At 40.8% G+C, this 26,609-nt stretch overlaps 1 protein-coding gene across 26 annotated transcripts in view; it reads right to left on the bottom strand.

Annotated features, from left to right (window-relative positions):
- NRXN3 (neurexin 3) overlaps positions 1 to 26,609 on the bottom strand; it is a 1,483,875-nt gene that overhangs the window by 483,709 nt on the left and 973,557 nt on the right. For 6 of the 26 annotated variants that reach the window (XM_045822504.1, XM_045822502.1, XM_045822505.1 and 3 more), the window contains exon 1: positions 7,091 to 8,237. The exons of the other annotated variants lie outside the window; for them this stretch is intronic. In XM_045822504.1, the coding sequence (XP_045678460.1) occupies positions 7,091 to 7,334 (244 nt within the window). In that variant the 5' untranslated portion in view covers positions 7,335 to 8,237. Of the gene's footprint in view, positions 1 to 7,090; positions 8,238 to 26,609 lie in introns of those variants that run through there. 26 annotated transcript variants of the gene reach the window in all.

The following is a 26,609-nucleotide window of genomic DNA, read 5'->3' as shown; positions in this document are numbered from 1 at the left end:
GCTATGGAGATTAAATGAAATCATACACGCAAAGCACTACAAGAGAGCCAGGTACGCAGTAAGCGTGCATAATATGTTGGTGTATGATCTAGGCACATCTCCCAAAACTCCAAATGTAAGCAGACATAAACCACTTGGTCTTTGTAAACTCGGTTGCTATTCTGCCCTCTACCCTGATAGGACTAAACACAGCAGTTTCTTAAACACAACACAGAGCTCCTTGTTAATATTGATAAGGTCTGTTTAAATGAAAGCTGTGCTCTTCCCATCTCAGCGTGACTCTGTGGTGAAGTTGGATTCTGAGCTTTATAACATCATAGTGAGTCACTCTTGTACATTAGGCTGCTTCTGTAGGTGTGGAAAGAGAAAAACGTGGCTTGTGGCTTTAGCATAAGTTATGATTGTCAAGAAAATAGACCTATTAAAATACCGGAAGACCTGTGGAACTCAGGTTTAAGATACACAGTGGTGTCTTTACAGATATACAGATTGGAGGATCATGCAGACTCAGTGCTGAGAACCATTAGGAGAGATTATCTGACTCAACCCTCTCGTTGTAGACATTAGGCAAGAGTAAAAGAGACAATTTTCCCCAGCTATGTGGTATTAGGCACATACTACATGCCACACAGAAAACTACATATAAAAGAAAGAGGGCAGATTAAATGATTAAGAGATTCTATATAATTTCAACATGTTAAATATTAATACAATTTTACAAAATAATGTCATAAGCAAAGTCAGAGTTGGTCAGGGAGCAAACTAGGCATCAAATCTATGACCCATTATAATATCTTCTTCATAAGAACTCTGGTTTTTAATTAAGACTCCGCAAGTCAATGCAAAGGGTTCCAGCATAACAGTATGCTCCCTCCTCCCCTATAACCTTTGAGCCCTGGTAAGTAAAAGTATCAGAAATATCATTTAAAAGAGTTCCCTATTTCCAGATCTGAAAACTGTAGTCCCGAAAGACCTGTTTTTGCCTAGTATAAACTATATTAAGAATTTCTGTTTTTAATGGACACTGAACATCATATAGGAATGTTTAAACCCTGTACAAGTTTGCTAGAAATTAGATCCAATTCTGAATTTCCAAAACGGTCTCAGAATATTCCCTGGAGGCCTCATCCCCTTCACTTCACTAGATTGCTGAGCTTCTAAACAGTTTGTTTGAATGTGTTATTTTAGACTTAAATTCTCCTGGCATGGGTTTTGATATATTATCAAAAAGCAAAAACTGACCACATATGGTATTTTCTTTTAGTGCCATGAACACGCAAATGTATGTAAAGGCTTTCTCCTCTACATTTCCCGAAAGAAACAGTGAGTAAATAAAGTAACCCCATGGAGGTGTTACTACAGGTAGGGAAATGAAGATGAGTAGATGTGTGTTCTTTAACTCAAGCTACCAACCAGCAAACATGCAACACTGAAGCTCAATGTTGTACAAGGAACTGAAAAAGCACTATCATTAAAATATTTCTCATAAAATATTTAACCTCCTCACAGCGGTTTGCAAGGGACCGAGCATGACTCGTTCCATTTCCCACACGATTCTATGACATGTGCATGGTAAGGATTATCTCTGTCATTCTCAATGTAAAGATGAAGAAACTGAGTCGTAGTCAAGCCTTGTGACTCATCCAAGTTCACAAAGTTCCTAAGTGACAGAATGAAGATTGAGACCTATTTCCTCCAATTCTAGATCCTGGGATTGATGGTTCCAACTCCACCTAACACTACACTGCCCATTATCATAATACACATCTTAAGAAGCACATCGTCTCAAAATAATTTTTCCCAAGTATCTGAATACAGAAATATGAAAGAAAAAAAAACCCATTCCCTTTCCTCAAAGAGATAAATAACTTGCTTGGGATTTATTAACAACAAGGATGTTATAAGACATTTTCTCACACGTCTCACCCAAACCTCATAACCATGTCATAAAGTAGACAGGTTTTTTTATATATTTATAGTTTAAAATGAACTGTCACAACATAAAAATCCAACAGAACAAAGATGAAATGGATACATAGTTTTCGGCTGCCAAGAACAGTTATGTATACTCATTCAGCCTGCTCTTATTCACTGCATGATGAGATGTGAAAGGACTCGGTGGTTTGTGTCTAGGAAAGGAAAATAGTGAGCAGCTGTAGGTCATAAAGAAGGTCACTGTGAGGGCAGGAATATCTGGCCTGGAGTGGCAGCAGGTCAAGTGCAGAGAGCCTTAGAGTGTGGCCCCTGGAGTCTGTGTGCGGAGCACGTGGCTATAGTAAGACAGAACTAGTTTATGAGCACATCAAGGCGCAGACTCAGTCACACGAGATTAACTAGAAGAAAAAGAACCCAAGTTTTTACACCTACTGGTGCTGTTTTCTCCATATGTACCGTATGTAAATAGAATGTTTCCTCTTGAAGCCCCATCTTATCAATTTTGTAAATTGCTACCATTGTCCCTGAAGGTTTTATTTTTCTACTGTGAATCTCTGAATTCAACAGAGATTCACTGAATGGTATAATTTTACTTTTTTTCCTTCCCAGATGACCCAGGATCCCAGTGAAGCAAACTTTCTCAGATCTGGTAAATTCATTCACCAAAATGTAAAATAAAATGTTATCTCTTCCAGTTTCAAACTAAGAGAGTAAAGGAATGAAATTCTTACTATGGAATTTCAGGCATCAGTCAGTTTATAAAGGTCCCGCTGACCCCCCAAAAAGAATTAGTCAATGATCTTCTCTCCTCCTCTCCCCATGATATGGCAGCCCTCACCTCCACCCCAACCAACATCCATGTGGGAAGTCCTGAAGAAATTTGCACCACAATGTTATAAACTTTCTATGGCGGTTTATTAAGAACATGTTAATACCCAGACCTACCGCTTGCCAGCAAATATTAGAGAAGAGAAACAATGTATCAAGAGAAGGAAAGAGAAAAGGAGAAACTAGTTTAATTAATTTATCACCAAGGCCAAAAGAATAGAAATCTTATCATTTTATCTGTCAACCAACACTATGAATTATTCAGCAAACGGACTCTCGAGAAGAAAGGGAGAGAGAAAGCAGTTATAAAGAAGCTGGAGGAGCAGAAAAAGGGCTCCATAGATCAGAGCAAAACAAGCTCCATAGCTGGGAAAACTTAAAGGTAGTTGTCTGTGACAATGAGTGAGTGGTATAGTTCCTTACAAGGACTCCTGGCTGATGGACCACAAGTGGGAACACCACCACTTCTGCTAAGATGATTCAGATAGGCCCCCCACACACCCTGCTTTCTGAGTAAGAGACTTTCTTCTAAATATATTGTGGTGGGTTCCCTTTGAAAGTTGAGTTCTATTTGCAACTAGTTCCCCCAAATGCCCAGAGTCAGGAAAGTCTGTTATACTGTGTAGGATAAAATGTAAGACACATACTAAACCTAGGGTTCTTAGAGAAACCTATTTTTCTAAACTGTAAGTATTAAAGCAGTACTTCTTTTTGTATTGTTATTCTATTACAGCTGTCCTAATTTTCCCCCCATTGCCCTCCTCCGCTCCCCCTCCCCACCCGCCACTCCCACAGCCAATTCCCACACTGTTGTCCATGCCCATGGTTCATTCCTAGATACTCTTTAACTAGTCCCTTCCCCTAAAGCATTTATGTTTAGACAGATGGACATTGGGCTTTTTAAAGGTGGGGGAGAAGACAAGAAATATACAAAACTTTCTTATGAAACGGAAGGCTAGTAAACAAATATATTTAGCATTTATGTGTCCCATACCACTAAACTACCTAGGAGCTTTGATAAGTAAGATAATAAAATCAAGAATGAAAAATACCTGTATGGATTTTTTAAGTGACAGAAAAATATAAATCATCATTTTATAAGATATATGTAAATTTACATTAATTAATATGACATGGTATCTGGATCCTCCTCCTGCCCCACTCTCTTTTTTAAATTACAGAAGCACTTATCTCAGATACTCAAAATACTTCTGAAATTATCCCTAGCTGAACACCACAATGTCTTATTTAGTTTTCTATCCTTAGCAAATGGGAAGCAGACTGGCACACATTAAATAGTCAATAGATGCTGATTGAATGACTATTGCATAGAAAAGATGACAAAAGAAAGTGAGAACCTCAGAGAGGGGACTGACCAATGGCAAAAAGCCCATCAGATTCCAGTTAATTCTCTGAGACACAATCCTAACCTGAGATTATTTTGGGTGCCCCAGGCAGGTGTGGTTTTGTCTCCCCAACCCAGAAGGGAGCTCAGTCTTCTCTAGAGTGCCCTAGGATAAAGGCTCTTGGCAAATCCACACACAATTCCCTAAAGATTAGCACCAAGCATGAGTAAAAGCTTTTTGGAGAATTTCTGTTTCTTCTACCTGTCTCAGTGTGAATCCATTACAGAGCAGAATGATTTGGAGGTGGCGGGGAGGGGGGATGGCAACAACTGATTAAAAGGGCAACTCCGAGGACTTTTGGTTTCTCAGGAAATGGGCAGGGGAACAGAAAGAAACAAACAAATTAAGAAATCTCTCTTGAGTGCAAAAGAAGTTATTGGACTCAAACCCCTAGTTTTTATTTTATACCAGAATGATGGGCACTTGCTTCTTCACAGACAATAGAGACTGCTGCTTTCAGCATTAGAATAAGGTTGGCAGAAAACTGTTAGCAACAACCATTAGTCTCTTGGTGCTACGCCTCCTACAACCTCCATCCAAAAGATTTTTTTTAAACGATTGCTGTTAGCGGAGCCTTTGTCTTGGACTAGAGGAAAGGCAGTGTACTTCCAGTAAGAATGAGAAGCACCTTAGCAAAGCCCTGAGGGGGACGACTGGTCCTTTCAGGACATAAAAGGTCTCAGTTTGGAAGGGGAATTGGAGCCAAAGGTTGGGGTATTTTGTGGATCAGATTGCTTCTTGTCTTGATTTTGAGCTCAAAAACATTAATTAAATATGCAAGGAGCCTACTTAAAATAGATGCATTCAGTCTCCAAGCCCCAAATCAATGGGACGAGACTTCAGGATTGAAAGAGGATACTGAAGAGTTGAATTCATGAACTTTCCTATCTTAGCCATGCACACCCCGGAGTTCACTGCATCCTACAGCTTTGGTGGGTCTGGGGACCTTTTGTTTTTCTCTTCTATCATACTGAATCTCATCAGGTGGAGGTTAATGAGAAACCAGACTGGAAACCAGTCAAAAAGATTTAGAGAGTACTCAGCAAACTGAACCTTGAAGAAATGAACTCAATAGAGAAGAGTTGTATTTAACCTTTGGAAGACTGAACACTTTTAGGAGAGGGGCAGAGACAGGGAGGGAGGGAGGGAGGGAGGGAGGAAGGGAGGGAGAGATGACAGATTTAGGAGCCCCTGGGAAGGAGAGCTCTGCAAATTTCATCACTTAACTCCTGGCTGCTTTTAACTGTTTACATCCTGAACAGAAAACATCCAGACCCTGCCAGCCTATAACCCCTAACTAATGCATAATCTTCATCTCCCCGCTGATCATTTACACTAATTAGCAAAATCTAGCTAATTATCGCTGAGTGTTTCCGTGTTTAATTATGGCTATTAGTAATTGTCTGGCTTCCTCCATCTCCCACTCCCCTCTTTTTCTTTCCCACTCTTTATAGTCTCACTTCTACTCCCAGTCTCTCTTCCCCTTGGGGAAGAGAACAGTTTTCATATCAATGAAATTGCTTTTGTATTTTTGGTGGTTGTGGTTCTTTCTTCTCCTAGGTTTTGTGTTTGTTTGATTTGGGAGGGGGGTGTTGGCTTTGTTTTTTAAAGAAAGCCTACACCAGCTTCAGCAGGAGTCACTGAGAAAACAGCAACTGTATCAAGATCAAACATGCCCTCCTCCCCACCACCCCAACCGTACAAGCTCTGAGCTGCTTGACAACTCCATCGAATGAAATTTAAAGAGAGCCAGAAAGAGCCCGAGTACGTGCTGGCATCTTCTCAACGTGCTTCCACTTAACACTACAGGCAGCACAGAGCAGAAGCCCACAGGTAGGAGGCAGTGGGAAGAACTGATGTTCCAAATGGGGTCTTCAAAATACAAGCTAGGGCAGGGGACCTCTGGTGTAGTTCACCAGTGCTGCTCCCTGGAGGGCTACTCCTGTAGGCGGGCTCTGTGATTCCCACTCTCCTCACCATCGGAGTGAAGCGCATAGTAAACAAATAAGGAAGCTCTCTCCTTTAGAACATGTTACTACAGCAAGCTCCTACCTTAGAGGCAGACATCTCCCCTTCTGAGCCAGCCTGCCCAGAGCTGAAAATATGTTTAAAAGCCATAAATCTCTCCCTCCAATAGCTATACAAGAAGCGTTTTGAGCAAAACGCATCAGACTTGTATTGTGTGAACAAGCCCACCCAGGCTACCTTTAATTAAAATAATATCTGCATAAATGATGGAATCCAAGTTAGTATAATTTACACTTGGGTCGACTGCAAATGGACTGTGCCTTGTCTACATAGCTTGCTTCCTCTCTGATGGTTAGCAATATTAGATGTACAATTTTTATGACAGCTGCTGTTTCTCAGACATGTGGACAAACAGAAAGCTGTGCAAATGAACAATAATGGCCACTAGTTATTAATTACATTTTCTGCTTTTAGCTGCTCTCCCCCATGACCTTTAGCACACTGGCCACTTTCCAGCAGTTCAAACAACTTTTAGCTATTTCCCCGTTACTTGCTCCCAAGCAAGACCAGAAGGAAGGGTTAAAGCAAGGTGAATGAATGAATTCTCAAAGTGCAGCACTGGGGGACTTATCCGATAAGTTGCCTGTCATCAGAGGGGAGGGGGCAGTGAAGGAGGTGGAAGGTTGCAAAGGGGGAGAATGTGGTGTTGGTGCAGCTATGGATAGGGAGCTAAAGATGATTCATTAGAGAAAAGTGGGGGGCTGGGGCAGAAAACATTAGCATTAGTCTTTGAGGGGAAACTGGACATTCTCTTCCCTCATGCACATGCAGAGGCTTTTCATCATTTCAAATTCAAGTTTTTAGTCTCTTCCCACCCTTGACATTACCTGAAAGGCGAGTGGGTTAAAGGACTGCTATGCCCCATTAAAAGAATAAAGAGCAGAGAGACCCACCGTGCCCTCCTCGCAGGGAAAGAGGGGAGCGATAGATAGAAATAGGCACTGAGTGATGCTTGCTGCCATGGAAATGGTGCTCGTGCTGAGAGTGAGACCCCGGCGAGGAAGAGGAGGAGGAGGAAGCTACATTAGAGGAACTCCACACAGAGCTGATGATACATCCCCAGAAGAGAGACCAGATCCCAAGCGTCCAGGCCGGCCGGCGAGGAGGGCTCCGTCTTGCATGGATTCTCAGGTGCATGGTCAACGCACTGGACCACTACAGATGGGCAGTTTGAATTCCAGCCAGTGAGGAATAATGAAGTTCATGATGCCCAGGGGCCCATCATAGCAGGGGGAAGACTTGTCCAAATTTTGGAAAGAGGGAAGGAGTAAGCTCCTTCCAGACAGGTGATGAATCAGTTAAAAAAAAAAGATACTATTAAAAAATAGTAAGAAGGAAATACTCCCCTTTCCTAGGGCTTAAATTTAGGATGCCAAAGTCCACCCAGCTATAGCAACCTTCCTAGCGAGCCCCGTAATGACAAACATGTCTGGGGAGGCCCCCTTGAGGCTTCCTCCTGATCTCTAGGCACCTCAGGTCTGAAGACTTAACTGCACACTCCAGCCAGCCACAGAGAGGAAAGGTGGAAATGAAGGAAGAAGAACAGGCAGCAGGACACCCAAGTAGGTTCAGGTTAGTTTATCCCAACATCCAAGCAGTTGGAACATTTTTTTTTCTTTTTCCACCTCCATGCGATGCAATGCAGAACTACCAAGCAAAAAGGGGCTGCAGGTGGGAGAGTTCTTCGCGTGCTTCTCGGAGTCTTGGCAGAAGGGCGCGGAGGCTGTTAACCCTGCACTTTCTGAAAGAGCTCCACGGAGCCTCAGCCTGCTTCCCGGATTTCCCAACTGGATGAAAAGCAGCAGCAGGAGCAGGAGCAGCAGCAGCAGCAGCAGCAGCACCAACCAGAGGAAGAGAACAAGGAGGACCGGAGGGAAAAAGAAGAGGAGGAGGAACCCAGAGCAAAGCAGCTACCCAAACCGACGTCGCACACGGCTGAGGGAAGTGGGTGGGCGAACAGGAGAGCAAAAGAGGAGGTTCCCGCAGGCTGCAGAGGTGGCCGAGAGACAGGCGGGCGCCTTCAAAGTGCGCAGAACTGGGAGGCACAGGTGAAGTGAAGCAAGGAGTTGGGGAGCCAAATTCACAAATGGGCAAGTCATATGCAAATAACGCACTCCGGAGAGCAAATCAGTGCAGCCAGAGCGCTCTGCCGAGGGACTGGCTGGCTCGGGAGGAAGGAGGGGCCGCACACGCCCGGAATCCCGGCCCTCCCCATTCAAGTACTCGCTAGCTCCTCCACACTCCCGAGCCTCCCGGCACACACCGCCCCCACCCCCACCCCCTCCTGCTGCGCTCCGCTTTCCTTCCCAGCAGAGTGAGCGCGCACGTGTGAATGTGTGCGTGAGAGAGAGAGACTGAGAGACAGGCAGACGGACGGACACTGCGCTTTTTTATCACGCTTTCCCCCTCCTCTCCCAGGCACATTAAGCCAAACTCTCACGATGAATCTACCTTTTACATTTCAGAAAGAAAAATGCAGGCGACAGTTAAGGCTGAAGTAGCCCCAAATAGAAATAAAAATAAACCCCTTGAGTCAGCAAGGAGCGCTGGAGCGGCTGCAGGCAGTGGTGTCAAGCCTCACACTCCCTCTGTCCTGGCAGTCAGCACCGTGGTCAGCACCACGCGGCCACTCCCCTTGCTTGTGTCTCTCTGGGGGTTAAGATGCCCAAGGTTCCAACCCCACGGGCCTAGGAACGAATGGTAGGAACCTTCCTCCCGGCTCTGTTGGAGATATGGCCCCGGGACTCCAGAGGGTGTGGGGGCTGATGTCCTAGAGGCCCTTGGTGAAGGTAGCTCCCACCCTCAGTGGACAGGTCACTCTTGGAATTCAGGAAGCAGAGGTGAGCACCTTCGTTGGCTGCCCTGGTCAAAGAACTTCAGAAGGGGTGACGGCCGAGTCTGCTGGAGGAAGAGGAGTGGCAGCCTGTCCAGGACTGGCCTCGGAGACACTGCCCGGGGGGTGAGGCCTCCAGGCCTCCAGGGCACTGGGCACCAAAGAAAGCCCAGATTTTACACCCAGGATGAACCTGCAGGGGACAGCAGGAGTGGCAGAAAGAGGCTGGTGCGCTGGTGGCGGCCATCTGTGGCTCCAGGAGGAAGCGGACCAGGGTTCTGCCAGGGAATGGTGACATTCTGAAGAGGTGCCTCCACCTCATTTGACACCCCTTCCTCCCACTCCACGTGATGTGCTGAAGGCACAAACCCAATTGGCAGCCCTCCTAGACCCCAGGGACTTAATAGCTTTGACTACTTCCTTCATTCTCACCTTGGTTAAAAAAATTACATTATATTTGGAGGGGCAGAGAGAATAATATTTGCTGGTTAAATCATATCATATATACTATATGATACTTACATATATACACAGGATCCGGCAGAAGTAAGGCCTGCTTGAGTGTGGTTGGTAGGGTAGTAATATGGGTGGGATAATTTATAGTTTTAATTTGAACATTTCACCTAAAGTGTCATATGGTGTGCTTGAGTGTGACATTGTTATGCTACAGGAATACGTGCTTATGGTTTTGTAATAAAAAAGGGGCATTATTTGGGCTGGACCCTGTGCGTATGTGTGTGTATACACACACACACACTCACATACAAATATACATACATATATAGTATTTAGGTGGCATTTCTTAAAGGAGTGTATAGCACCTGTTATACTCCTGCTCTTGAGAGCATTTCTAACCATATAACTGAGAATAAAGAACAGGGATTAAGACAGTCCTATTCATCTTTTTGACACCCCAAAGAGAAACTGAGGAAGTTAATGTCATACATCTTTCTAGCAGGTAAAGATAGCAAACCTATAAATGATTTGTCTTCAAGGTCAAATGTCAAGTCCATTTCAGATTGGTGGTGGTGACTTGGTATTCTGGTTCTGAAATCGATATTCTCCCAGAGGCCCATGCTGTGGTAAATGGTGCACAGTCATCCCAACTGCTCTGGCTCTTAGCTATAAGAGGATCCACAGGGGATCCATTGTTGATCCCTCGTTCAATATTTTCCATGCCCTTGGGTGGCAGCCAAGAAACAATGTGTCTTAAATCAGCAACACACACCCAGAAACACCCCAGCAAGCAACAGAGGTGGTATGTGGAGACTCAGTTTAAACCTCAGTTTCCTGCTCTGTAAAATATGGATACGCCTTCCCTCATGAGGTTCTCAAGAATTTTAAACAAAATAACATATACACTGTATCAAGCATCACAACTGACAAAGAGTGGCAGTACTTTTTGTTCAATAGAAAAATAAGCTAAAACTATACAAAGGTTAAGTAGATGTTTAGGGTCTTATCTTATTATTAGTAGATATGTTGCGGGGGGGGGGGAGATCTTATCCTAAGTATCCTCCCTTATGGTAGATGATAATTCCCGTTGAATCCTTTAGTCCTCTAGATGGAGTCCCACTGCACTTTGGACTTATTCACACTCTTTATCATGGTCTTAGGGGACTTCAATGACCTGACTTATGCCTAATTTTCCAACTCATCTTCTGCCAGATGACCCCTTACTATACTCCACACTTCCAGACCCTGTTTCTGCTCTTTGAATGTGTAAAGTTCTTTTCCAACCCCAAACCTTTGTACTTACTGGCTCCTCTTGTCTGGAAGACTTTTCACCAAGGTTTTCATGTGATTGGTTCATTTCAGATGTCACCTGCTCAGACGCCCTCTCGGGTCTTCATCTAAAGTGAGCCATCACACCCCTGAAAGGCACTTCACCCCATTGCCGCCTTCTGTTTCTTTCACAGCACTCTCCACTTTCTGAAATAATTTTTATCTGTGTCTATTCTTAGCCTCAATCCATAAAAAGATGGTAAGCTCCCTGAAAGCTAAGTCTTTGCCTCATTCCCCCCATATCTTCTATGTGAGACAGAGTGGGTAGCACATAGTAGGAGCTCAGTAAATATTTGCTCAGTGAATGAATCCTGCAAATCAACTACTGATCTCATGTTTACATGTTCCTATGTCATTAGTTACACTGATGCATTTATTTGGCTTTAGTGACATTGATCCCCAGAAATGTGCATTCCCAGAGTCTATGAGTTGACTATCTACCTACATAACATTGCTCTTCTTTTCTAAATTGGCATGAGTGTTGGAGACTGTCTCTGACTTTGTCCTGAGGAAGCATGAGAGGCTTTGATGGACCTTCCAATTAATTCTCTGCTAGGCCACAAGGTGAAAATAAATCCTTAATGTAATAAGAGAATATCTGGAAATATTGCTGGTATGTCACAGCTGGAGCTATTCTTTTCACTTGTCATACTTATCATTTATTTATTTACTTTTTACAAAATGTCAAAAGAAGTATCTGTGAATTCCAGGAGGGCTGATTCCATTTGGGGACCCAGTTGAATAGTGAGAAGATTTATCACATGGCAAATGTAAGACTGGTTTATTTTTTCTTGTTTTATTCCAAAGAGATTAACTCCCTGTTATCCTGATAACACACACGTCCTCCTCCAGTTTCACACACCATTGATTTCTTTTTTATTCGTTTCTTATCCCTCCTGTCTCCTCCTCTAGTCAACACATTCCCACCTAGATTTCTTTTTCTAATTCCCATTCTTCTCAGGTCTATTAGAGTTTATATTGGGCTGCTTTATTAAACATATTTTTTAGATTTTCAGCTCCAGTGATACCTTCTGAACACTGCCAGCAGCTAGAGTTCAGCTAGAGGACTTTTCATCACTTGCACTACCACTGAAAGCTGCCCACTTACCGCCATGGCTAGGCATTGCAAGTGGTTGGAGCACCATATTGACACAACAAGGTTGCCGGCTTGGTCACTGCTTGAAGCACAAATAAGAATCAACCAATAAACGCAGAAATAAATGGAACAACAAATCTCTCTCTCTCTCTCTCTCTCTCTCTCTCTCTCTCCCCCCCGCCCCTCCCTCTTTCTTCTCTCTCTCAGATCAAAAACTACACTTTCTTTAAAAATCATGAAATGCTGCCCTCTTTTCTCCCCTGGGTTCTAGAGTGAGAATATTTGGGAAATGAAGTGTGCAGCTCCAGGATGAAGATGTAAATCCACTTTCATGATAGAAAAGAAGAGAAATAGATATAGACACAGCATGCTCAACACAGATTTAAAATTGAAAAGTACAAATAATTTTGCAGGAACAACCATGCATAGGTCCACTTGGATAAAACCCCATGAAATCCTAACCAGACTCTTTGGAACTTCAAGTTTCTGAATGGAATCCAGTTGAAAAAGAAAAAAAAAACACAAACAAACCTGTATCTGGATTTGGCAGTTAATAGCTGGGTTTCTCTATTATTTAACACTTCAGAATTTGGTGCTATAGATCTCTTTCCCCTGCTTTTTAAATCCCCCCACTTTATCTCACATCCCAGAAAACTGTCCCAAGGTAAGGCAGGAGAACTATTCCTCAGCTGACCCTAACCCTCTTTGTTTGCTTTGGTCTGTACTTCTGCTATGAAGTTGTCTGGGGAAGCTTTTGGCTTCTACAGTAAGCCTCGTGATAGTACTTAATCGTATCCAGTGTTGGGAACCTAACATGAAGTTGCCCTGTCAGTCTCTCACAATACATTTTGTCTGGGCACGTGCTTTTCTCACTTGTACCGACTCTGACTTTCCACTTCACTGCCAGCAGGAGACACCTGTCAAGTTGTTTGTCACAGGCACGTCTAATATGACTGCACAGACACGGAAGGCACCGAGCACTCTGTCTCTGCATAAAACCTAAGCTCTTGGTGAGGGCCCTCTTTTTCCACATACGAAGTGTACACCTTCTTACTTTCTCTCTCCATGCAGGGCTCCAAAAGGAAGTGTAAGAAGAAGAAAAAAAAACAAACAAACAAATCAACAACTAAACTCTCATAATGTGAAGTGGAATAAAAATCCTAAAAAAAAACAGGTGACTGTTAACACAGCTGTAAATACATCCAAGAGTTTCAGTGACACCATAAAACAGTCACACTTTGCTTTATTATAGTCAGTAGATTTATTTATCGCCACATAATTCATGCTTCTGCTCATTTATTTTAAAAAGCCATCCTGTAAAAATCAGATTTTTATTATATTTTCCATTTGGGGGTATGAAAGAGAAGCTTTATTCTTTTAAACATTACTTCTACATGTATTTGATTTTTAAAAAAACAGTGACACCCTCATATAAGTTTATTGTTTAGAGGATGTATATTTTGCTTCTGTTCCTTTAACGTGTCCCTCTAATAAACATCCATAGTTATTCTTTTGTCCTCCTTGTGGTGGAAATAGGGATATCAAGAGTTTGGATGTTGGAAAAATTTCTCTAGGAAATTTTCCAAATCTCTTTAGAGTTTTAATCAATGGGGCTGGAGTATCCGTTTCCTTAGAATCTTACACATTTATTCAAGGGTAGGAAAAATATGAAAGGTTCCTATGTAAGCCTTAACCTGCTTCCTTTGAAATCCTGGTGCAATTATTTTATCATGAAAGTACATTTTCCTATTATTCAAGTATAGGAATCAATTAGTTCCTTCAGAGAGATTTGGGCATTTAAACCTGTTTGTCTTCACGTAAGCTGATACTGGGTATCAGAGATCTAGACTTCCCATCCTCTGCGTCACGTAAATCTTTAACCAGTTTTAAGAACTCAGACCCAATAAATTATTGCTATACAGAAACAGAAGTAATAATACCATGCATATATTTATAGAATAATTATATATAGAATATATAATTATATATAGAATATATATTTATAGAATAATTATCAAGTGTCCACAATTTAGAGGACACTTTGAGAATATACACAGCTTTAGGTTTGGGGCTCTGGTGTTTGACCATTTAGGTTCAAATCCTGATTCTGCTTGTCAGCTGCTGTGAACATGTTAACAAGGTCTTTTGCCCCTTTGTATGTCAGCTTCCCCATCTCAAAAATGGGAATAATTATACTATCTATCTAATGGGATTTTTTGTGAGGATTGGAGAGTTAACTTATATAAAATGTGTATAAACGGTGTCTGGAACACAGTAAATAAGCAATAATTATTCATAGCAGTCACATTTATTGATCGGGTACTGTGTGCCAAGCACTGTTGTTACTCTTCTCTTTTTCTCCTTGGTAACTCCTTGAAAGTTATCCCTGCAGACAGTGTTCTCTTTTTGTTCATACAAATCTCAAGATTAAGTGAGTAAACAGGAAGCTCTCCCTGAAATTCCAAAACATAGAATGCAGAGTCATTCCCTTTGACACGACTCTTAGAATTCTCTCTGCCCATTTTTGCAGAAAGGGGAGCAGCTTCTTTGAAGCCTGCCCACAAACATCCTTCAAGCCAACTCCAAAACAATAAGCTCCCCATGGTCCCAGAACCAGGTACTATGGGCTACAAACCCCTGGCACTGTTGTACAAGTCATTGTTTTCCACTGTAAGGCAGGGCTCTCAGCCTCTCAGTCTACTTTGGGATCTAGAGGGGCTCTCTGGCTACTTCTCATTCCGATCTCTTTATTTAACCACTTTCTTCTCTCTAATAAATCATCAATCTTAATTATTTAGCCTTTCCCATAAAAGACATGCCTTCAAATCTTTCAATAATTTTCTTTGGATTTATTTAGTATGTCTTTATTATTCACTATTTTTTGTTATTGTGAGTGTACCTCAGAACTAAGTTCTACTCAGTATAGAGAGAAACCATTACTTTGATACATCAGTTCATCTACTTCACGAATATTAAGTGTATGCTAACTATGAACAAGTAATCAGATAAAGTCCAAGAGATTCATGGATGAAAAAGAGAAGATTTAAGGCTTTAAAATGTGTATATTCTACCAGAATAAAACAAACCCACCAAAAACAAATATAAAAAGCCATAAACTCTATACATTTATATAATATGATATATGAGTATATATTATATATATATATCTTTCTGAATATATTGTGATAAGTCTGGAATAACTGTATAAACAAAGTATACAAAATAATAAATGAAATTAATCCACTCTAGGGAAGGGAGGGACTATCAGGAGGTATCTGTAGACAAGGTGACATGTACACTGAGTGTCCAAGGACTAGACTTCAGATCCTGGTCCTCTACTTCTTGGCCATGTAATGTAACTTGAGCAAGTTACTTTAAGCTCACTGAGCCTGTTTCCTCAATAGTAAAATTATAAATAATCCCTACCTCACAGGATTGTTTTGATGGTTAAAGGAAAAGATATATTTGAAACGAGCATTGTAAATGTCTGGGTCCACTATTAGCATGAACCTGGCCTAAAATGATTCCAACAGGCAGAGAAACAGGAATGTGAAGGAGATTATCAATGTGGGGTGGAATCATCCACAGAGAGCTCCTTAAAGGAGGCAAACTTTAAACTCAGCTATCAGTTGTTCCTTAGATTGTTAAAGCCTGAGAATCTCAGAAAGGGGTCAACTTTTTCTTTAACTCAAAAAATAGTGATTTCCTGGGATAAGAAATGTGACACATTACAAAACTGGAAGTAACGCTTTTGAAGGTAGTGGGCTTTCCATAGCAGGAAATGTTCAAGAAGTAAATGCCTTCTAGAGACTCTGAAGTTACTATCTTGACGTAAGTGAAAAGATGGAGTATATAACATCTAAGTTCCTTTTCAAGTTAATATATGATACCGATTAAATTTTTCTTTGCCCCTAACCTCTACATTTACTTAAATGTGAACTCTTGGCCTTAATTTGAGGCTCAAACCCAATGCCTAGCTGCTGCAAAAATTATAGCACAGTCCTATTCATTGAAACCTCATATATTGAGGTGAGAAATCTTAGACTTCTGTAAAATGAATCTAGCATTATTGCACTAGAACTTCATTTTCAATTATTGCATGCAGTACAAGTTGTCTCTAGACAAGTTAACAATTCTGTTTCTATTTTAACTACCAAGGATTTTTTTCCCCACTAGCAGCACCTACACAGCTGCTGTTCCTGTGTTCTAAGAGGACACTTTTCATTGGTAAAGAGCCCATTGCTAAGGAAAGAGTTTGCTGACCTGCTTGCCCTGTTTTCCTCTACCTCCCAGCAGGAAATCCAGGTGGACTAAATTTAAGTAAGTCTGAATTCTTTTAAATAAAGACATGTATCTTTAACATCCTGGGACAAAAAACAACTATTCTGCTCTCTCTAACCGAGACAAATCCAATCCTCCTCAGGAGCTATTATGGGAAAGAGAAAGAGAGTGAGGTATTTAGAAGACAGCTAAAAGTGTTAGAGAAACTGTGATACAGAGACAGAGAATGACCTGTTTAATATCACATAGCATTTCAATGTCATAAGCTGGAGTATTCCTCTAGAATATTACTCAAGAGAAAGGCAAGCATGATTCCTACAGTAATATCAATAAATTGTAAAATAAGATTATAAGAAAAAATAATATCCAGTGAGAAAATAATGCATCATAATAGAGAGTTAATAGACATCAATGGGAGAATCAGGAAACCAGTGTAATGAGAGATAACAATAATCTGAAAGAAATGGCCAAAATAATCATGGTTGAAATGATTAAATGAATTACAGAAACCATGGCAGGGAGGGGGAGAGGTATTGTAATAATGAATCAAACTATAAAAGAACTAAAATCTTTTGAAAGTGCAACACAGTCAATGAAATATTTTTAAAAAGCCAGTGGATGGACTATGTAGATGTAGCTAAAGAAGGAATTAGTGAACTGGAAGACAGAACAGAGAAGTCTCTAAAATATAGCAAATTGAGAAAGATTTAGAAAATATAAAAGAGATTAAATGTCATGAGTGGTTGAATGCAAAGTCCAACATACAAATATTAGAAATTATAGAAGAGAATACAGAAACAGAGAAAAGAGCAATATTCAAAAAATAATGGTTGGAAATTTTTTCAGATTCAAGTAATGTGAATTTTTGTATTTAAGGATCCTAAGCAAGAAAAACAAACAGCCAAATCTTGGTTCATCATAATGAAAAAAAATCATCAACTAAAATAAAAATCTTAAAATAAACAGACTGCTTTTAAGTATACCCCGCAAAACAATGAAGATAAAGCCTTGTAGTGAAAAAATAAATCAATATAGATTTATTATCTAGGCAAATCATTTAAGAGTAGAGGCAAACTCAAGATGTTTTCAGACAAAGTTTGAGAGACTGCTGGTCAAGATGGTAGCATAGGTAAACACAGCTCACCTCCTCACAGAACCACATCAAAATTACAACTAAAATATAGAAAAACCATCACTCAGAGCTGTCAGAAACCAAGTTCAGTGAAAGTGTGACAACCATAGAATTAAAGAAACCGTATCCACCCAGGCAGGTAGGAGGAGTGGAGATGTGGAACAGAATGGTCCTACATCCACATTAAGGATAAAAATTCAAGAGGAATATCTCAGGAGAAAGGAGTCCCAGCCCCACACCAGACCCCCCAGTCCATGGTTCCAGTGCCAGGAAGGTAAGTCCCCACAACTTCTGGCTGCAAAAGCCAGCAGGGATTGTGCCAATAGAAGAAACTTCTGGAGTCCCAAGCAGTTCCCCTGAAAGAGCCCACAAACAGACTTACTCAGACTCACTCCCTCTGAGCTCTAGCACCAGGGTAGGAGCTTGAAAGGCATCAGTGGCATACAGGGAGGAAATGAAGTGTCTGGCATCCAGATGGAAGCTGGAGGACAGTTTCGTCTCAGACAGAAAAGTGGGCACAGGCCATTTTCCCTTTTCTGAGCCCTTCTCACATAGAGCCACAGAGCCAGCAGGCCGGTGTCATATCTGAGACTACATCAACCTGGCTAACATAGTTTACCCCACCCTGGAAATCCCCTGAGTCTCACCCAACTTATGGGCCCATGCAAACTGTTAACCATGACTTTTCCATATGAATGGCTGGTCTTGGTTTATGCTTTACAACTTTCTAAATACTATCAAATAAGTAACAGCTGGCCTTAGTGAGACCCCAGCCCCCATAAATCTTGCTAAGTAGCCCCATGCCTGGCACTAACAGCAGCCAGTCTAGATTCACAGCTTGGCTTCACCTAAGTATCTCTAAGTTCAGCACAAGTAGCTATCTCAGACTGCTTTATAGCTCATGCAGGGTGTTCCCAGGCAGAACACAGGTGGGGGTTGAACTTGGCCTGCACCACCTGGGAAACCCCAGAGCCTGCACACCTAGTGGACAGTTACGGACCATGTCAGAGCACCACTACTCTGCCTCTGCACAGCTGATCTTCCACGGAGGGTGGAGGTTGGTAGTCAGTGGTCACAGCCAGTCCTTGCAACTGACTGGCCTGGGTAAATCTCTTCCACTGATCTGCCAACAGCAATCAAATCTTAACTATAAGAGGAGGGTGTATTCAGCCCACACAAAGGGTGCATCTTGAGTACCCATCTTGAGTGATAGGGGAGGCTGTAACACTGGACCTTACAGGACACCTACCATATTAGGCAACACTACCAAGACATGGAGTCAAAGCAACTCTACCTAATACATAGAAGCAAACACAGGGAGGCTGCCAAAATGAGGATGCAAAGAAACATGGCCCAAATGAAAGAACAAATCAACATTCTAGAAAAAGAACTAAACAAAATTGAGATAAGCAATCTATCAGATGCAGAATTCAAAACACTGGTTATAAGGATGCTCAAGGAACTTAGTGAGGACCTCCGCAGCATTAAAAGATCCAGTCAGAAATGAAAGATACATTAATTGAAATAAAGAACAATTTACAAGGAAACACAGTAGAGTGGATGAAGCCAAGAATCAATCAAATCAGTGATTTGGAACGTAATGAAGTAGGGAACAACCAATCAGGACAACAAGAGGAAAAAAGAATTTGAAAAAACAAGGATAATGTAAGCAGCCCTCGGGACAACTTCAAGAGGTCCAACATTCACATCATAGGGATGCCAGAAGGAGAAGAGAACGAGCAAGAAATTGGAAATCTGTATGAAAAAATAATAAAAGAAAACTTCCCTAATTTGGTGGAGGAAATAGACATGCAAGTCCAGGGAGCACAGAGAGTCCCAAACAAAATGGATGCAAGGAGGCCCATGCCGACACATCATAATTGAAATGCCAAAGGTTAAAGATAAAGAGAAGATCTTAAATGCCACAAGAGAAGTTAGTTACCTACAGGGGAGTTCCCATAAGACTGTCAGCTCATTTCTCAAAATAAACTTTACAGGCTAGAAGGGATTAGCAAGAAATATTCAAGGTCATATAAAGCAAAGACCTACAGTCAAGACTGCTTTACCCAACAAAGCTATCATTTAGAATTAGAGGGCAGGTAAACAGCTTCCCAAACAAAAAAGAACAAAAGAAGTTCATCAACACCAAACTATTATCATGTGAAATGTTAAAGGGACTTATATAAGTAAAAGAAGATCAAAACTATGAACAATAAGATGACAATAAATACATATCTATCAACAATTGAACCTAAAAACAAACTGAGCAACCAAGAGGAACAGAGACAAGATTATGGATACAGAGAGTGTTTTCATGGTTGCCAGATGGGAGAGTGGCATGAGAGAACAGGTGAAGAGGGGAGGGGATAAGAAGTACAAATAAGTAGTGACAGAATAGCCATGGGGATGTAAAGTACAATAGAGGAAATGGAGTAGCTAAAGAACTTATATGCATGTTGCATGAACAATGGTGTGGGGATGGCCTGAGAGAGTAGGGGGCATTGGGTGGAGAGGGCAAAGGAAGAAAATTGGGACAACTGTAATAGCATAATCAATAAAGTATAATTTAATTTAAAAAGTTTGAGAAAGGTTATCACTCACAAACTACCAGTGGCATAACAACTAATGGATGTATTTCAATATTATGAAAATGATCCCAGATAAGAGGACGGATGTTTAAGAAGCAGTAAGTAGAAAGAATTATTATGACATGGTTAAATCTACTTAAGCATATTGTCACTACTAGTAGTGCCACCACCACTACCAACTTGCTTGTGGTGGCTTTAAAACAGGAATAATAACCAACATTTCTTAATGTTTAAAAACTAGGAATTAGTACTGTCTGTATTGTACAACTCAGGAAAAAGAGGCATGAATTGTGATTTGCTCATACTCACATAGAGGCTGGATTTGAACCCAAATTACCTATCTACTGAAATCTATGGTCCAGGTTACGTTAACATGCTTTTGTTAAATGCTATACAAGTGAAGTGTGCACCTTCCACATCACACACCAAGAGACTAATGCTTGTTTTCTACTTTGCCTTTGTGTCTGTTCTGGAATGGGGTTGTAGACGTGAGCCAACTCCAGCCATGTGGATAAGGACATTGGTCTATTTTCTATTAGTGGTGGGTCATTATTATTATTTCAGCTAACATTTGTTGGGTATATTAATTAGGATGTTGTTTGGATGCTTTTAACTAAGACCACATAACTGTGTTTGAACAAGACCAAGTTTCCCTTGTCTCACATAGAAAAGCCTGAACTGGTTGGCGACCCAAGGCAGTATGGCTGAGGAACAAGAGAAGGACAACCTGGGGCTGTGGATGACCTAGAGAAGCACAACTACCTTTTCTGCAAAACAATATTCCAACTAATATAATTGGAAAATTAACCAAGAGAAAACAGATATGAAAATATTATTCTCTGAAAAAAATAGACTTTACCACCCAAAACATCATTATATCCTGAGCAAAACAATTAATCAGGGTTCATGTAACACCCTTGAATCTATTCATCTAATAACATAGCCTTAAAATATATAAAACACATACTGATAGTCTGAAAAATACAAATCCATGATCAAAAACCCCACAAAAATGTATGTTCTATGGAGGTAGATGTTTCTGTTTGTTTGACCATTGCCGACTATCTAGGATCTACAACAATGCATGTCAAGAGTTTAATAAACATTTGTTGAATAAGCATACCCTTCTTATTAAAACTGATAGGGTAAGCTGGAAAAAAGTATCAAGGCTACAGTTAGTTTAAAAACCATGATGAACAGAATAGAAATAATGGACATATTTGCAAGCCTGGATAGAACAATTAGAGTCCCATCCTTAAGAATATATGAAGTATAATGCAAAAAGTGGCCATGTATTAGAATCATAAACAAATCTTAAAAATCGATAACTTCATTCTATATCTGAGTTATACCCATAACTTCATTTGGTAATAAATTACCAAAACCCCCCATAATATTACTGATCAAAGAAATTAAGTGATCCATCATTCTATTAATTAAATTATATGCTATCTCCTACATATATACTGATAGGTGTGCTTAGAAATTAATTCTCTATCATTATATACACTTCCTGTATATGTCATAAAACAAATGACATAACACATGATTGTCTCAGAGTGTTGGCTACTAGATGACAGTTTATGCATCCCTTGTCCTTTACCTCTCAGCAGGTACTTGTGCAATATTTAATGCAAAAGTTCTAAGTGAAAACCCTGGAAACAATATTCCAAAAAATAACTTTGATATGAGCAATACTATCAGTAACAATGGTGAGCACAGACCTTATTTTCAAGCTATAAAAAAAAAGAGAGAAAGAAGAAAAAAAGCACGTGGACATAACTTGGAGCCAAAGGAAATCAGAAGGTTTTTAAAAAGTTATACCAGAAAAAGAACCATATTTTTGTCCTGTTAAGCCAAGTTTTAAACTAATTAAGAGAACCTTATTATGTATGATTTCCAAGTAATACAGTATGGTTGATAGAAGTATTATCACCTTATATTAAAAATGAAAATATCTGTTAATTCTTGGCTCTAACATTAATTGGCAAATATTAGGCAACTCACTCAACTATAGACTACCTTATATAGATTCTCAGATTTTTAAAATTTAAATGTTTATAATAGAGACTGAGACTAACAAGCTGTACAACTTTGTAGTAATAATACCAGCTGGCTGGCTTGTACCTACTGTTTATTTCCCCTGCTGTACCTCCCTCCTGCCTGGCTTAGCCAACCACCTACCTCTTAATTTCAAGCAAATAAGTATAGATGACAAGGTATTTACTGTGGATTCCCTGGGATCAAGAAGAGAATTTACAAGGGAGGGGTGGTGGAAGAGGGATGGGAAGCAACACTGTTCAGTAACATATATCTAAGCCCAATTCAGGCAGAGAGTGAGCCATTTCATCCAAGGGAGTGTGTGTGTGTAGGAGTAAAGCATCCCGGAGGGAGTCATCGTGCTTGATAGATGCAATTTCCTAAAATGTGTACCTTGTTGGTGTTCCGAAGATGAGCAGAGAAAGGTCAGTGCATCAAAAGAGAGAAGGACAAAAGGACAATGTGCTATCGGAGAGTGCTGCATATTCTTAGAGTGGCTGTATTCCACTAATGAACAGGCCCAACTCATTACTAAGTAAATTAAACAGCCGTAGAGGCATGGCAAAGTTTTAGGAATAACAACATTCAGTAAATCTTTTCATCCTCTTTTCCTGGCCCATCTCTCCTATTGAGTCCCTGCTGGGACAAGGGGACTTCGGGGTGGTGTAGGATGGTTGTTGCTTTGGGAGTTACTCAGCGAATGGTGGTTACTAAATGTGGCACTGGGGGAGCAATAATAAATTTAAACAACTACAAGAAACTCTTGGCCTTTTTTCCTCAGCCTCCGCTCTCCCACTACAGTTAAAGGAAAATCGAGAATAGCAGAAATAGTAACCCCCAACTGTCCCCACCCCCACTCACCAGATGCAGAAGAGACTTTTGGTAGCTTGACTTACGTCATATGAAGATGATTACATGCATGGCCCAAAGGAAAAATAAAAACTAAAAATATTTATGGTTTATTATAATTTCTTCTCTCTTAATTCATTCCCTTCTCCAGTATGTATAACACTTGACCAGGGCTCTTGATGAATAATTCCAAACAAAGTTAATTTATCTTTACAACATCAAGTTTTTTAACAGTTTTTCAAAATTATTATAAACCTCTGTAAAAGTATCTTCTTTAAGCCCTGGCTGGTGTAGCTCAGTGGACTGAGTGCGGGCTGCAAACCCAAGTGTCTCAAGTTCGATTCCCAGTCAAGGGTACATGCCTGGGTTGCAGGCCATGACCCCCAGCAACTGCACATGGATGTTTCTCTCTCTCTCTCTTTCTCCTTCCCTGCCCTCTCTAAAAATAAATAAATAAAATCTTTTAAAAAGTATCTTCTTTAATACTAACATTAACAGGTAGATTTTGGTTATCAACTATAAATCCCCATTTTTAAAGCAGCATATTTTATTCTGATTTTTGATGGCTTCATTTGTGGTTTTGACATGGAAGGAATGTGAAAGAAGTTTTCTTGATCTAGCTGTTAACAATTACTCTCCACAATGGTTTCTTATGGACTGAATTGTGTCCCACCAAAATTCACATGATGAAGTTCTAACCCTGAATGCAACTGTGTCTAGAGAAATGGCGCTTAAAGAGGTACTTAACACTAAATGAGGTCATAAATAGAACTGGTGTCCTTACAAGAGGAAGAAATAGTACGACTATGTGGGGTCACAGAGAGAAGGTGACCACCTGCAAACCAAGGGGAGAGGCCCTAGGAGAAACCTGAGCTGCTGACACCTTAATCTTGGTCTGTCAGCTCCAAGACTGTGGGAAAATCAGTTTTCTTTTTTAAGCCATTCAGTGTAAAGTATTTTGTTATGTAGCTTGAGCTGACTAATGTAGGGTTGTTGATAATAATAACAGTGTTTGTGGAATTAGAGACATTCAGACCCATAAAGAACCTTAGAGATCATTTGGATGAAGAGTTCTTGGCCTGGAGTTCAAGGAACTGCCATAATGAGGACCACCTCTTTGCATATCTCTAAAAGGATGTCCTTTATGCCATTGTCTATCTGAATTATGCCTCCATGGAATTGTATAAATCTATACTACATAGTTATATAGTATACAATTTCTATGATTCTGGATGATAGCCTTAAAAATGGTCTATATAATTACTTCCTGAAACTAAATTACATTTAGTCTAGGAGTGTATTTTTTCATGGAAAGAAGGTGCAAATATATTTCTTCATATTTTTAAAGAAGTTCATGGTCCTCAAATGTTGAAGAACTACTGATTACTTCAAATCTCTCATTTTACAGATAAAGAAACTGAACTCTAGAGAGATAAAGTACTCAAAGATACTTAAAACTACTGTCCCACATAAATCTCCTGTCTCCTAATTTGATTATTAACATGTTCCTGCTTATGTCTGATTCCTAGTGAATAACACACACACACATACACACATACATATTTTACAAAGATACTAAAAGTTGCTTTCATAGAAATTGAACATTTCCCCTATTTCACCTGAACTCAGCTAAAGCAAAAGCATATCTTTCAACCTTCCAAAGTGTATCAAGATACAGCTAATACTCAAATCTTAGCACATTTATTTAGATGGTAGGGTTGGTAATATTTGTTTAACTTAGAGCCATACTCACATAGTATGTTATATGTATATGTGATAGTCTATTACTGAAAAGTTAGGTGTCTATACATGTGGTTAATAAGAGAATTTCATTAAAGAATGCTGTTAAGGCTGAACATTATAACTTCCAAGTTGCTATAAATGTTAATATAAAGTCTTTGTGTTTGTCCATTTTCCCACAGTCAAGAGACAGTGAGTGACTGGAATTTCATTTCCCTAGCAGTTCATTATTAAGACCGGAGTCAAGCGTGTAAGCCACAGAGAGTGTTGTGCACACAACCACCGACACACACATAACTAAAGGGCAGAGATTTCACAGATGGAATCCCCATAGTAGTCATACAGGCTGGTCCTAAAAGCCAGTAGAGAAAGTGGAGGCTAAGAGACCCTCCTTCACCTTGCTACTATCTGGGTGGATAATTGACCCAGGAACCCTCATCCACTTTCTCCAGGCCTCCCTGAATGTCAATAGCCACTTGCCTTCTCTGAAATGTGAAGCTCTCTCTCCTTTGAAGAGCTTCTTATGTGTGCAGCAAAGACCCTCTGTCTGCATTTTTCTCTCTCGCCTAATTCCTGAAACAGAAATGGCCACTTTAACTTTTACAAATATTTTCAAAGATTTTTCTTCCTCTTTTTCTTCTCCTTTTTTCTCATGCCTCAGAGAGCAACCCACCCCATCCCCAACCTGGGCAACCATACTGCAAGGGTTAATGTTGCCTAGGAGAAACTTGAGAACTGGGCACATCACTTGCCCCTTTAGAGGACATTGTGGGCAGGAAGGACCAGAAAACAGGCTTACAATTATTTCATTAAATACAGGCTGCCTTTCTTACAATGTATGAACAATGTGTGAACCAGGATGCCAGACCTTCCCCAGATCATGTAAAAATTCTTTCCCCCTATGTGTCCCTGCTGCTGATGTTTGGGAGGCCCTAAGGCATAATTTGACCTTGGTTCCACAACTATGCTTCTCTCCTTACTCCCACCTGATCAGCATCTGGAAGTCACATGATGGACTGCATGGCATTTGGGCAAAAGAAAAAGCAAGAAGTAGGAAAAAGACTTCTTCTTTTTAAAAAGACTTTATTTATTTAGAGAGAGGAGAAGGGAGGGAGAAAGACAGGGAGAGAAACATCAATGTGTGGTTGGCTCTAGTGTGTCCCCTACTGAGGACCTGGCCTGCAGTCCAGGCATGTGTCCTGACTAGAAATTGCACCAGTGACTCTTTGGTTCACAGGCCAGCACTCATTCCGCCGAGACACACTAGCCAGGGCAGATATCTTGACCACTAGTCCCCAGCTGGGGTTCTTGGAGTCCCAGGTCCTCTCCCCAGTATCCCCTCCCACCTTCACTCTTTCTACCCCACTACCGCTACTGCTTGTCTGTGGGGCTGGGGTTTGTCTGGAGGCCAAGGAGAATAAATGGTGCTGGAGAAAAAAAAATCTGTTCCAGAAGGTAAAATCATGGTTTCCCATCTTTCTAATCTACTCTGTAGGCATGTCTGCATTCTCAGCCACCTCCCTGCTACCTCTCCACCTCTGGACTTTGACCTCACCCACCCTCTTCCTGGACTATGCTTACCCTTCTATCCCCCTCCTAGCTCAGGCCATTAAAATCCTCAGGCCTACCCCAAATCCATTCTCTTCTACAAAAAAGTTTCCTAATCCTTAAGTCAGAACAAATCTCTCTTTCTTGTGCTCTTACTGAATTTCTAGACCAGGGCTGAACACATCCTGTCTGTGAATGCTCATCTGCCAATCCTCTCATCTCCTCATCTCACAGAGAGTCTTGGCTGCATCTCAGTCAACTTTACTCACTTTTCTGACACATATGATTAGATGCTCAACAAAGAACTGCAGGCTTCCCTTCTTTATTAACCACCAAAGCCCCACTCCATCAACTTCCATCCTTTCTCCTGTCATCTCCCCATCCCTCTGCTCCTATTACTCATTCCCCTCAAATAAATCTAACCATCCTCCTCCCTTCATCCTAGAGCATCCGGTTTAGCACTTCATCCTACCTTTTCCAGCTGGAGCCCCTTTCTTGTCTTTGAGTCCCCTCTGAACCC

This window comes from Phyllostomus hastatus, unplaced genomic scaffold (assembly GCF_019186645.2).
Source record: "Phyllostomus hastatus isolate PE091 unplaced genomic scaffold, TTU_PhHast_1.1 phas_scaffold_501, whole genome shotgun sequence".
NCBI lineage: Eukaryota > Metazoa > Chordata > Mammalia > Chiroptera > Phyllostomidae > Phyllostomus > Phyllostomus hastatus.
Note: the sequence above shows the minus strand (reverse complement) of the source record. Positions and strands in the feature narration are given on the sequence as shown.